General features: G+C 35.6%; 1 protein-coding gene across 3 annotated transcripts in view; it reads right to left on the bottom strand.

Moving 5' to 3' along the window:
- LOC104686451 (phosphofructokinase, platelet) overlaps positions 1 to 14,567 on the bottom strand; it is a 43,253-nt gene that overhangs the window by 17,264 nt on the left and 11,422 nt on the right. For all 3 annotated transcript variants that reach the window (XM_010394880.2, XM_010394881.2, XM_019283149.2), the window contains exons 3-12: positions 10,912 to 10,989; positions 8,456 to 8,645; positions 5,794 to 5,959; positions 5,066 to 5,110; positions 4,863 to 4,971; positions 4,323 to 4,418; positions 3,504 to 3,596; positions 3,024 to 3,149; positions 2,382 to 2,446; positions 1,621 to 1,690 (exon numbers count right to left, since the gene is read on the bottom strand). In XM_010394880.2, the coding sequence (XP_010393182.1) occupies positions 1,621 to 1,690; positions 2,382 to 2,446; positions 3,024 to 3,149; positions 3,504 to 3,596; positions 4,323 to 4,418; positions 4,863 to 4,971; positions 5,066 to 5,110; positions 5,794 to 5,959; positions 8,456 to 8,645; positions 10,912 to 10,989 (1,038 nt within the window). The remainder of the gene's footprint in view (positions 1 to 1,620; positions 1,691 to 2,381; positions 2,447 to 3,023; positions 3,150 to 3,503; positions 3,597 to 4,322; positions 4,419 to 4,862; positions 4,972 to 5,065; positions 5,111 to 5,793; positions 5,960 to 8,455; positions 8,646 to 10,911; positions 10,990 to 14,567) is intronic.

The raw sequence follows: 14,567 nt of genomic DNA, 5'->3' as shown, positions 1-14,567 counted from the left end.
CATCATGGTTTAAGTCAGCAGGATGACCCTAAATTGTTTACAATTATTGATATGACACAATTGTAACAATCTGGTCCTGCAGAAGAGGTAGAAGTTATTTAGCTTTATTCTGGAAGACGAGACCACAAAACAAACAAAAAAAAGTAGAACAGTTGTTAGATAATGCTCACAGAATCTCATCTGATAAAAACAAAACAAGCAAACAAAAACAAACCACCACCCACAAAAAAAAAAAAAACCACAAAAAAAAAAAAAAAAAAAAAAACAAACACAAAAAAAAAAGAGACACGAACCAGAGTATATTTAGTTTCTTTTTTTTGGCTCTGGTACAACTGAAGGAATTGTAGAAAAATGCAATGGAATCACAAACAGCAAAATATAATGTATGCAGAAGCACTGCTGAAAGAGAGCATTCAGCTGGCTCTCCTGATCTGATCAGCTTAGCTCTTTCCTCAGTTCCTGTGACATGCACATTTCATCTACTTTTTAATTCCCATTCAACCTCTTTTGCTGAAGGTACACAGATTTTGTTAGTATGGTCAAATCCGAGTAGTCAGTAATTACACGAGGCCTACATTTCCTTCTAATACCATTTATCACAGAAGGTTTGACAAAAATATTTAAAAAAAATATGTAAGTCCAGTGCTAACAGTCCTGGATTTGCACTGATGTATAAAAAAATCCCACCACCCAAACACCTGATCTGCCAAAGAAAATGTTAAATATCCACCTAAAATATCCTGAATTCCTTTATCTCTTGAAGGTCAGTCTTAGGTCCTTACTGTATTGTCAATACAATTATGCTCCTTAATAATAGTGAGAAGGTATGAGTAATCATCACTCAAATATTTATTTGGGAAAAAGATTTCTAAAAAATGTAACAGCAACATCATTATGCAAATAAGGCAACAAATGGTCACAAACCACAATTAGAAGAGGAGTTAACAGGTGAGATGACATAGTCCCCACTATGAACAAACACAGAACTATTCAGTAAACTTTCAATAAAAACAAAAAAAATCCTGTCTAAAATTTGTTTGCACACAAAATTTAGTGTCTGCTTCCTAAATAAATCCAAATTTCCCCTTATAAAAATCTTAGCAACTACAAAGAAACTATATGTCCATTACTGTATTATGCACAGTGATTTATTATTTCAGGTAAAGGTGATGCATCTGTCCTCAATACTGCTTCCCATGAACTCCCAGATTTGCCCTTGCTCTTGAGTTTTACCCTTCAAAAGGAAGGGTTAGAATTCTTTTAATATAGAGTCTTCCTTTATCTTAAGATTTTCAGAGTCTTAATCATGATCTTAAACATCACCCTTCCTTCTTGCCATGGTAAGGAACAGAGGGCAAAACAGTAACTATTAGGACCAGACAGTCTAACAACTGGGACCAGATGTACATGCAAGACAGAAAGAAATTGTCTACACAGGAATTTTCTAATTACAATGATATTCCACTTCAAAAAATGCTACTTATTATTTGAACAAACTAGCGTGCTTCAAGCACCTTTATAATTTTTAATTTATAAAGTCTCCTACAATACAGATTTGAAGTGATTTATTAATGTATCCCAAAAGCAGACATGCATTGCACACTTAACAAACTCCCTTACCTTTGGAAGCTCAGAATCTGGCTTTTTGTGCGACAGTAATTTGTACGTGTTGAGGTTGTTTTCAAAGCTCCTAAACAAATGAGTAGATAAGCAAATAAAACAGTAAAATTATAATATCATAGTTACTTAAAAGGAACATTTGAATTTTTCAGAAACTTTAAAAAACTTGTATGAAATATTACCACCACTGTGACTACAAATGCAAAACATGACAAAAACTGGAAATGAGAGAAGAATGAAAAATATTCAATTCTTTAAGATGAAGAGTCATAAAACAACTATGTAGCTAACAAATTAGTTTTTTAGACGGGGAGAAATAATTTTATTATCAAATGACTTGAAACAGAAACCACTTTCCTGACAGGACTGAAGATACCTCCTCCAACATTACTGCTGGAAAACTACCAACTACTTACAAACAAGCTCACAGGACTGGCCTCAAAATCATGAATAAACAAACTTACAGTTGCTACCAGTCAGGTCATACAGCACAGAAGCTCTTTGCTTTGTGACCAGTCAGCCTAGGAACAGTCACTAGTCTGACACAGCAGTGAATTATAGTTTGCTTTGTTTTGCATGTTTTTGTGCAGGTAAGAATTTCAATTATTCAATTTAGGCAAATTTTCTGCCTCCTCTCATTCTCAAACCCATATAACCATAAGTTAGTAAAATACTTAAAATAAAATGTCATGTGCCAGCATAAGAGCAAAGCAACTCAGCTTTTCTACAGCAAATAAACGGATACAAGCTATTGGCCATACCTTCCACGAAGTCTCACAGCCTCAAGAAATCTTCCCTCATCCATGGCTTTCTGGACTTCTTGAGTCTTGAAAAAACAAGTTGATTACTCAATATGTTTAAAAAACACAGTGAGTTGATTATTTAATGTATTACACGTATTAATATATTTCCACAGTGGAAAAAGAAATACTAACAATTCCTCAATTTATGAGCTACCTCCTCTCATAGCATAAATTACAGGGTACAGGAGAAGAAGAAAACAGAAACAAATACCTAAAGCCTTCATGGGACAAAGAAATCAATGTATCTGTTATTAATTTTCTTTTTACAGTTTAAACTGAGCACTTTTAGTGCAGAAACCAGACTTGTGAATGACATGTAAATGGATGCAAGCATCTGAAGAATTTGTTGTAACAATAAAAACAGAAGATCTGAGATGAAATTTTAGAACAAATTAAAAAGATATGTATTTCTTATTCCTTGATAGTTTGCAAATAAATAGTATCACATAGAGAACATACATGACTTCATTATTCATTCCCAAATACGGCTAAGTGCTGTGCACATTCCATCAATGTCCTAATGAGAACAGGGAATTACTGTACATAGTAGTCCGTTGTAGTAAATAAATAACATAAATTGGCTCTTTGCCAGAAGCTCACCATCTGCACGCACTCCATCAGAGGCAGACGGACAGCCTGGTTTCCAGACAGGGACACAACACAGGCAGGGGTATCTGGAGTAGCTTCTAGAAGGGCAAGCACGGCTTCCACACCCATACGACTCGCCTGGAAGTAGGGAATGTTTGAGTGTTCAAGCAAGCACTTAAAAAGCACAAGGCTTCCAATCCTGACTTCTCTGTTAATCAAGCTGACACAAATCACTCCTTGGTAAGTTGAAAATGTTGTGGGCTGTTTATACCTCTAAGTATGGACGATGAAGCTTCGCATTTTAATCCTAATATAGAATCCTTTACACAAAGTGCTTCACTACTCTGAATTCCACCTATTCACACAGTTAATGTGAGATAACAGTTTGACTTGTCAAGTTCATCAGGTAGAGAACCATCCCACCCCCAAATAAATAATCAAAATGAAGTTGCACTATGTGGTGCCATGAGCAATTATTTTGGAAATACTCACAAGAATTCTGTCAAAAGCTGAAGGGGTTCCACCTCTTTGCACGTGACCCAGGATGGTTACTCGGGTGTCAAAACCAAGCCGCTGAACCACAAGCTGCATAGAATTTCAAAATACAGTGGGTTTATCATTATCATTATTTTATATACACGTTAGCATCATGTACACTTAACACCACTTGGTGCTAAATGTTGCTTCATAAAACTGCAACTCTGAATAAAGACAAAGGGTTCTCTAAAACCAACAGCTATGGAAAATAGAACATCATAGTCACAGGACAGATAAACCCCAGGTAAAGCCAAAGCTTCTTTGAAACAATGACTATTTTTCAATCTGTTTTCTTAATGACCCCTTCAAAAAAAAAAAAAAGGAGAAAAATTCAGCTTAAAAGTTTTCTTAATCTTAGACACCAATGAAATTTTTAGCAAAGCAACCACTTGGAAAAGACTTTGTCCAAAGCACACACTATTACTTCACTGTGAGACAGACCAATATCGAAAATTTTACAAGACATACAAAGTAAAATAGGATTATAAATACTGATTTGAGCTGATTTCAAATTACCAGTTAAGGCACCCGTGAAGCAGATGGTTTTGAACGGTTCTGTTGTATTACAAGGAGAAAAGGTTGTAATTAATTGCAACTGAAAACACTGTCCTTTAATTTGACTATGGAATTTTAGATAATAAAGCATAAGCATAAAATACAACTGTGTGATAAGCTACCTTACAGGAACAGATTTACTCTACAGAAATGTTATTGTTAACAATAAGCCCCATCCTATGAACAGAAATCTTTTATCATAGGGATGTTGACACTTACATCCTTAACCTTCTCTGATGTTATAGGTTTGTTGTGACAATCAATAGCTCCTTCAGCTACAATAATAATATTCAGCCTTTTCTTTCGTGCACGATTCTGTAATTAAAATAAAAGCACATTTGTGTAGTTAAAAAAGAACACGAGGAATTTCCAGCATAATTTTATAATCAGTTGCTCTACATTAAGCTGCTAGGATTTGAGGAAACATTTCTTGTATTTGATTACTCATACGTGTTCTCACACCTTTTGTTTTCATACATGTCTTTTCATTGATGAAGCAACATGTCTTACATCAAATTACTGAGGAAATGTGCACATATTGCTTGTATTGTTATAATTTTATGCAATTCCCAGGGTGAGTCATACAATTCTTCAAAACAATCACAGAGTGTGGGAAAAGAAATGTACAATATCACACAGAACTTTATGTGGTACCAAAACCAAAGACTTGCTGAAAGTCCTGATCACCTTTTTTCATCACTGCTTTCAAATAAACATCTGCAAAGATATTGGGGAATCTCAAACATACTAACAGATTACCTCTGAAAGCTTAACACACATTGAATCCTCCCAGCCTTCTTCTGGTGGGTATTCAGGAATAAACACCCAATCTGCACCACAGGCTAAGGCACTAACCAGAGCTAGATACCTAATAAACAGAACAAATGATTATACATTAATGGTTCAAATTTCTTACATAATTATACATATATAAGACACAAAATGCTGAAGACAATACATACCCACAGTGTCGCCCCATAACCTCCAGAACAAATGTCCTCTGATGGCTGTAAAAATAAGAAAACAAATTAACTGAACCTAATATCAGGAAACAGCTTGTGTTTACCATGCTTACTGAACTCCAAATTCATTAGCAAAACAGAAAAAATTAGGAAAACAAAATTATTGTCACATTAAACAATATATTTAAAATTAACTATCTTCCAAAGCATAATTCATTTTCCCTGCTTTCTTCCAAAACATGTATGGGCAGCTACAAGAGAAGAAGTGAATCTTTACTGGAAATGTTAATGATGCAGACCCATAGTTAAGAACTGCAAATGATATAGCTGTATTAAAAAAATATAATTTAATTGCTTAATTTTTACTGAAATAAAGCTTATATAAAACAGATGCTATTGTGTACTCATGTATTCATGGTGTGTCTGGTTCTTCTCTAACAGACTATGTCTGTGAAAGACTAAAAACATTAAAAACCAAGTATGCCCCTAAGGCTGATGCAGTCTCTACGACCACATACTTAAGCGCTGCCATGACAGGAATGATGAAAAAGCAGTTACTAAGAAAAAAAGAAACCAGGACACTTGAAAGATGCAGCCAAAAAGAACTTTTATTTCCATTCTAGAAATATTACAAATTCCACTTACCTAAACTTTATTTAAAATGAGCTTAAACAAATGCATAAACACCTCTTTATTTGTTATCAGTCTCTATAATATGCTCAATTTACCTCTGAGCAGTGGTCATGATGGCATCCACAACTTCAATTATTCTGTGCAGAGCTGAGTCAGTACCTATGGTCATATCAGTGCCACAGAAGTCATTGTCTATGGATCCAACCATTCCCACAATGTTAAGGTAAGCATATTTCTTAACAGCCTCCGCATCAATCTTTCCTGTAAAGAAGTATTCAGAGAAAGAACTGTAAGACTATTAAAAAAAAATATTAGATATTGCTTGGGTGCTCTACTTTTATAAATTAAACATATCCAAACATTAAATTATGTTTAGATATTTTAGGTAACAAGGTTAGTCAAAACTACAAACAAAAGCCAATCAAACATCCAAACACAAGAATCCTGCACAGAACTCCTTACAGTAAGGAAGGAAATAAGAGCTTTTCAGTCCATCTCAAAGTGTCAAATAATTATCAGGTTTTCTAACCAACCTTAAAATTGATGGCTTCAACTCAAAACAGTATTATTCAAATTGTAGTCTCAGTGTATAATGTGCAATGAAGAAGCAAAAGGATGCAAACTGGATGTGCTTATGGGCATATGTGAACAATTAAAAACCAGCATCCAACTTTTGAAGACTTCTGTTTTGCAACACTGAAAGGCTCTGATTTCATGATTAATAAGCAAACAGAACAGAAAAGCTCCTATTCTAAGTTTTAGCGGTGTCTCCCAAGACATCAATGAAAATGCTGCATCATCCAAGGATCTAAAAGATCTCAAGGATGAAATACCTCAGCTGCTTAAGCACTTAAAACTACCTTACTATCTGTGCATTTGCATAATGCCAAATTTTTAATATGTGATTCAAGAACTATGTATCAGTGTGTTTAATGTCTACATTACAGAAAAACAGTAGAAACCATAATGAAAAATATAACTAATGTCCATGAAGATAAATATAACATCGTGAAGAAGAATCAAAATGTTTTCTATGAATGTATACCATGCATTACAAACCTTTTCTAGAGTTCCAAATGTGACTTAACACATGAATAAAGGCTATCTGGTTGACACAGTCTACTTAGATTTCTAAAAAGCCATTGATAAAGTCTTTTGCCAAAGGATTTTGAGGAAACTAAGCAGTCACTGTATAAGACAGAAGGCTTTTCACAGAGTAAATAATATAAAACAGAGGGTAAAAAATACGAGACAGAGGGCAGTGGTAAATGCAAATTCTTGTATCTTGGAAAAGTAACCAATGGAGTTCTACAGGGATCTGCGCTGTTCAACACACTCAGCAATAACCTAGAAAAGGGAATGAGCAGCAAAGTGCCAAAGTTTACTGATCAAAGTGAATTATTTGGGATCTAAACGTATGGAGTGTCTGAGAAGAAATGAAGAAGACTAGCAAGACACAGTGAGCAGTAAAGTATCAGATGGAATTCATTGCAGATAAATGTAAAGTAAGACACATGAAAAAAATGTACCCTAACATCACAAACAAAATACACTATTTCCAGCATAATATAATAATGCTGTTTTCATTAATAAATCAGCTTCAATGCTCAGTAGCAGTAAAAAAAAAAAATCAAAATATTAGAAAATATTAGGAAAAGAATAGAGAACAAAACAAAGATCATTATACTACTGTGTAGATCCATGGTTTGCCCTCATCTTGAATACTGGGTGCAGTTGTGGTCCTCCCCACCTCAAAACAGGGTAGAACTGGAAAAGGTTCAGAGAAGGGCAACAAAGATGATCAAAGATATAGAACTTACATATAAGGAACAACTAAGCAAACTACAACTCTTCCATCTAGAAAAAGAGATGATGAAGGGAAAATAAGACAGCTGTAAAATCTCAAGTGGCATGCAGAGAGGAAGGAGGACTGATCATTCACTGTTTATTCTAACACAAAAACTATGGGCATCAAATGATCTATAAGCCAGCAGGATCAAAATAAACAGAAGATTCTTCACAATCTAAATTTATTATTCTGTAAAGCTGCAGAACTCCTTGCTACACAATGTTTTGAGCAAAACTCTGTATGCTTCAAGTAGACTGTATAAATTCATGGAAGAGAAATTCATTAAAGACTGCTAACAGCATCCGGTTCAGGAAGTCCTGAAGACAGAAATGGATGGAAGCTATCAGAGTATTTATATATTATGAGTAACACGTAACATCAACATAGCATTACTTTACTCTTTTACTCTTCCCTATACATCCTCCTGGATTCTATCGAAGACAACTACGGGGCTGGCTGTACTTTTATCAGTAGCCACTTAATGTTCTGATCTTAAACAAACAGTGACATACAGGCAGGAAAGCATCATAATTTAATAACATACAAATGTGTAACTTGTTGTAGGAAAAGAATTACCACCTCAGTTTGGAAACGAGGGCATAGGGCTTTTCAAGCAAAAGGTAAGAAGTTCAGAGCCTGAAAATGATTCATAATAGAGGAAGTAGTCCACGGAGACTGCTGTACAGTAACTAACTTGGCCTTTTTTGGACCTTTATGATATGCATGAGAGGATGTACAGAAACCAAAAGCTATTATTTTACGAAGAACCAAGCCATTTCCTAGAATGAATGCATTTGATTTTTAAACTTGAGAAATACCCTCTGGATCCAGTTTGCATACCTACAGTGAGGGTTCGTAACTTCCCTGCAGACTGGAGTGAAGTCCAGAGGGCCTGAAGGCAAACTCACCCTTCTGTGCCAGCTCTTCCAGCAGCCCGCTCCATTCCTCCCGGAAGAGGTTGGCGCCGGTTAAGCTGCCGTCGCCGCCGATCACGCAGAGGTTGGTGATCCCTCTCTGCACCAGGTTGAAGGCGGCCTGCAGGCGGCCCTCGCGCGTGCGGAAGGGTTTGCAGCGCGCGCTGCCGATGACTGTGCCTCCCTGAGAAAGGGAACAACAGCGGGTTTACTTCATAACCTGGTATATTGCTGTATCTTTCTAAGGTGGATTAATGATGAATTTTATATCATAGCCTCCCTTCTTTTAATTTTACACTGACTGATGATAGACAAAAAATTATCAAACCCGTGGGAATTTATGTTCAAGAGCAGATACACACACAAGGGAAAAACAAAAAAAACCCACTCAAAAATGACTGATAAAAAGCTACTCTGGAAGGAAAATGTTAAATTACACGGGATTAATTTTAGCAGCATTACAATAAATAGGTTAACTGTTACTTATATGTAAAGGCAAGAGTAAAAGTGATATACTAAGTAGTTAAACATTCAGATGAATTTGAGTCAGTGTGGTATTCTTCCCCCTAAAACCACTAAATACATAAACAGTAAGAGAAAAAAATGTATCCCTGAAATGCAAAATTAGCATTCATTGTCATTCCACAGATATGGAAATAACTGCCTTTAAATCCTTATAGATCAGACTAATGCTACATTTTCTGTTTTACTGATTATCTGTTGCACTTACTAATATGAATTTAAAAGCTTCTTTCAGAAATGGTAGTGGTCGTTTTTAAAAATAACTGAATTTCCCGGTCACCGAAAATTGCTGGGTGTCTTTCTGGACACACATTATTTACACACCTTCTGTGTTTATGTTGTTCAGTCACTCAAGAAGTTTTAATCTTTGCCTTATTTATTGTCACAGTAAAAAGTAATATCAATTAAGACTGAAAAAACTATTTTTTTTCCTGCAAACAAATCTGGAGATGATTACACCACTTTTCCATAAACATTCCCTTTAACTTGTAGTAAATCTCTCACATCCATCTAAATTTGAACTTCAAATCCGCACAGGCTGTACTGACATGATTTACCCTATCAATAGGTGTTTCAGCTCTCAAGCCAGTTTGCCATCTGTGTTGCATAGCTACTAGTGGAGAGAAAAAAGAAAGTGGAATAGAAGTTCAGCTGTCTTCAGACAAAAAGGTAGATGTGTACACACAAAGATACTCTTAAAAAAAAATCGAGACTAAAACATATATCTAAAACTAAGTATTTTCCTACTTAGAAAAAGCATAGCTGTAAGTGGAAAAGAACTATGTACTTGTAACAAAGTGCTACTTCTTTTGAATAAACAGAAATACACAATGGGCTGAAAAACCTTTCTCATCGAAACAACACAACAGATTCTGTAAGATACATGGTTCACTGCTGGTCTGTTGAACTACCAGCAAAAAAGCTCAGAAAGATGTTTTTCTTATACTATGTATGGTACACACATGTATAGGATGCCTACATCCTCCTGCTCCTGCCTATGTTCTAGTGTGGCTTGGCCAAGAGAACTCAATATTCTCGTAATCGTTAAGATGCATCTGGATGATGCTCTTAGTCATATGGTTTAGTTTTAGGACTCAATGATCCTTATGGGTCCCTGTCAACTTGATATATTCTATGATTCTATTTACATATTCTGCAAGATAGACATGGGGAAAAAAAAAGAAAAGAAAAACAACCAAACACAGGACAAAATACTTCACAGTACTCCAGGGCACTGGTTTGAAAAAAAAAATTGTCTCTGCTAACTGCTTTATGTTCATTAACTTTGCAAAAAGCTCCAAAGAAACCCACGCTTCACCTGGAGGTAGTTTTCAGAAAGCTTGGCAAGCAGTAAGGCCTCTTCGCCAAACATAGCACCTGCTCTGGAAGAGGTAATAACATTACCATGCTGAGCAAAAGCTGAGAAGATCCAAATGGCCACAGTGCAGGATGTTGTATTAAAAATGTACAAAGTCATTGGCAGTATCTGAGCTCTGCAGAACTGCACTGTAATTACATCCGCTACTGTAACTCTAAATTCACTTACACAGAAAGCCAACAGGGTTTCGTAAGAAATTATTTGCCTTACAAAACACAGCTATTTCATGTTTTGGCCCTCTAATGTCTTTTTTATTAAATATAGACTTGTCAATATGGCTTTAGGAGGCTAATGACGTGATGTTGCAAATCTAGAACAAAGGTTTACAAGATTATTTCTGGGCACCAAATTCAAGACCATACCAAGACCTTTAGAAAGTGTCAGCCATCCACACTGCAGGAATCAGGCTCTGCTGGAAGTGGTACATGCTGGTCACTCAGTCATCACACAGTCCAAATACATAATTACAGTGGTTGCCTGGATCTAGAAATTTGGTTCTTCTGTTTGAATAAAGAGGGTTTGAGTCCCATTCTCACCCCTTAGCACTTACCACTTGCAGGATACTTGAAACACTTTCCCATGAAACTTCTACAATATTATCACCTCCATCAACCATTCCCTGGTAACCCTGAAAAAGGGGAAGTATTTCTTAATTCTGGTTTTAAAAACTGCATCAAATTTCCACTACAGTAATACTCACCTTGTGCACTTTAATACAACTTTAATTAAAAACACTGCATAAAAAAATATTCAATTTAAATGAAACAACATTCAAGCAGGTATCACTGCTTCTTTTAAGGGGAGAAAAGCAAAACAAACCCTCTTCCTAAAGGATCAGTTCCAAAAACAACTTCAAGATAAGGTAATACTTTACACAGATTACACAGCTATTAAACTAGAATGGTAATGTGCTTCTTCTTTCTTAAGAATAAATATTCAATTAAAAAACCCCAAAACTACAAAGAATTTTGAAATGCATTATAAAATACGTTCCTTAAAAACATAACCTCAGCCAGGGGCCATGAACTTAGGAAATCTATCTTTGTAACACATTGTACTTTTTTTCTCCCCAGTGCTGGTAATAAGCAAAACAAGACAAAGAGCAATAACTGGAACTTTTTCATAAAAGAAGAAGAAATCAGGTGACACAAGCTTTTTTCTTTTTTTTTTTTTTTTGAGGCAGTCACACAATAAATAAAAAGAGATTTAACAGGAAAAAATACAACTTTTAGTGATGTATTTAAAAAATTCTTAACACCGTAACTCAAATGGTCTTCTAAAACCACTGCATTCTGTAATACGAGAAGAACTACATTTATCTGAAAGAAGAAAAACTATCCAGTAAGCAGCTAAGGGGTTTATTATGCTTGGCTTTATTACCTCTCTACAAAAACACTAGCAGAATGGCAATTACAGATTCTTTTCCATTAGGGGATATTGTGAACATTGATTAAAACAAAATAAAAATGGAACGGAACGAACTGAAAGGAAAGGAAAGGAAAGGAAAGGAAAGGAAAGGAAAGGAAAGGAAAGGAAAGGAAAGGAAAGGAAAGGAAAGGAAATGCAGAGTCAAGTCCTAAGCCTGGAAAATTCCAACTGACAGAGAAACCAGAATAAAATAACCATGACTATGTTTATGTCTCCGTTTTTAGATTATGTGTACATATTGCTAAGGAACAATTAGTTACCATTTTTTATCTGGGCAGCTTTTGCAAGACTATATATTAGTTTCAGGGTTTTCAATAATAAGTCAGGAACAAGAAAAAGAAGGGAGTTCAGAAAACAGCAAAACTTACATTACAAACTGAAGAAATTTAATTTGGCATGATTCAGAGTATATGCAGAATTTACTCAGTAAGCAGTAACTTGGAAACACACTAAGCCTAAAGCGGCTCAGTATTCATATAATATATATAGCTTTTTATGTCAAACTTTGAGTCCTCACCAGCATGAGAAACTAAGAATGTAAAATAACCTGGACAAAACAGAAGTGTAAGTTACTCAATTAGGCTTTTTAGGATTCCAGTACAGATTCCAAGGTGAAAGCATGAAAGTTTCTGCTCAGTGAGACTTGACTGATTAATTTACATATTATATGGTCAAGCAATAGCAAAAACATCCAGATGGAGAACTACCTATATCTCTAATTTCTGCCATCCAATAGACCTTTTCAATATTCGTACACTCTCCAGATAACTTTGACACGTGTCTAATGTATACATATAGAATGGTGTGGGTTCAAAGGGACTTAAAGATCATCAACTTCCAATTCCCCAGCCATCAGCAGGGACAACTCCCACTAGACCAAGGTGCTCAATGCCCCATCCAGCCTGGCCTGAACACTGCCAGGGTTGGGGCATCCACATCTTCTCTGGAAAACCTGTTCCAGTGACTCACCACTCTCACAGTAAAGAATTTCCTCCGTACATCTAACCTACATTTCCACTCTTTCAGTTTGACCCCATTACTCCTTGTCCTAGTTTACCAGGAACTGTAGTGGTATCTCCCCAGCTCTCTTATGGGTCCCTACATATAGGACATACTCTTTGTATGCTAATGTATACACACAAAGACTTGAAGAGGTAAGCCATTACGTACACAATTTTTTCAAAATCAGAGCAAGGTGGAAAAGGAATAATGCTTAATCTACCTATCAACTCAAAAAAAAAAAAAATCTCCCTCAGATAAAGAGCAAAGATGTTCAGACAGAAATGTTACAGCTTGATGATGGCTAATAAATTACTAAGTTCACTCATCACAGCTTTGTTGGTTTGGTTTTTTTTAAAGCATAGAATTCTATGTTCCTTTTATCATTCAGCAATGGAGTGAAAGCTTTTCCTATCAGTATTTCTATTGACAACTACAATAACTCAAGAGATCCACTGGTAATAAATCCTGAAAGTGTAGTGTAATGTTGCATCTTAATTCAGTTGTTAACAGAAACTACAATAATCTGCACTGCAAGCTGACAAAAATATATACAATATTACATACAGGAAATACATACATAAATAAAACTAATAGATTAACATTCCCAATTTGCAGATTAACAAATCTAAAACACAGAAAAAAGCAGAGAGATAAAATAGTAGTTTAAGTTGTCTGTAAGACTTGAAAAACATCATAGCTAAGCTAAGGATGAGCTATGACCCATTCGTGCACCATGCTTCTTTGAAATATAAAGAATTCATGCATTTTGGTCAGGAGTCCGTATCTGCGCCAAGCGAGAACTGGGCATGTGTTAACAATTCCTCCCACTACAAGGTAGGACAGGGAACTTTTGGAATCATAATCTGTTTGAACTGTTACATAAGCTTTTTGTAATTCAGTTGTTTGCCGGGTATCTGTAAGTTACCTCTGAATAAGGTAGCTAGAACTGACACATTGTTTTCCATACCATTAAGAGATACACAATACAGAATTAAAACAGCTTTCTAGAAAAGCTACTGGGGAAAAAAATGAATTACTAATTACAATTGAAGTATTAATAATGATCATGATTTCCATTTATTGTTTTAGTTACGTAAGCACTGATGAGGACTGGATAATATGCTTGAAGGTTCACCACTGTTCCAGATGTATGGTTACCAAAAATCACCGGCAGATGTGACTCCAGACCTTAATATGAGGGTAGGAATCTGTCAATTTACATTAAAAAAGTAAATCTTACTTAGATCCTAAAAATACAGGAGTTTGGGTACTGAGATACTAAAACTATGGGGCAAGAATGGAAAAAATGAACTGTCAAAAATACATCAAGCACAGTTTGTGAAGATCAGCTCCATTTTATGTTTAGTCCTTCATGTACCCAAAATCTAAATATTCAAAGAACAAGAAGAAATCTCTAAGAGTCCAATTTTCACAGGGTACATTCACAGACACTGGAACTCCAGGAGAGAGTGGCAGGAGCAAATGTGGCTTCCAGTCTGAACTCTGAAGGCAAAAGCTTTCAAAAAAGAACAAGCCATCTTCTGACGTGTTACATGCGAGACACTTGGGGCTTTAACAGTTATGTGAATTTACTTACTGAGAATTCTTAGCCATTGCTCAACAACATAAAATACTACTGTCACTGAGTGCACAAACCACCACGGAAGAGACATGAAGTTTTCACTTCAAATCCATGACTGCAGTAGCACTGCACTTGCAATGCTGGCCTCTTGACAAAAAGACTCTTAATCAAGATGATGAAACTGAAAGTTCCAT

This window comes from Corvus cornix, chromosome 2 (assembly GCF_000738735.6).
Source record: "Corvus cornix cornix isolate S_Up_H32 chromosome 2, ASM73873v5, whole genome shotgun sequence".
NCBI lineage: Eukaryota > Metazoa > Chordata > Aves > Passeriformes > Corvidae > Corvus > Corvus cornix.
Note: the sequence above shows the minus strand (reverse complement) of the source record. Positions and strands in the feature narration are given on the sequence as shown.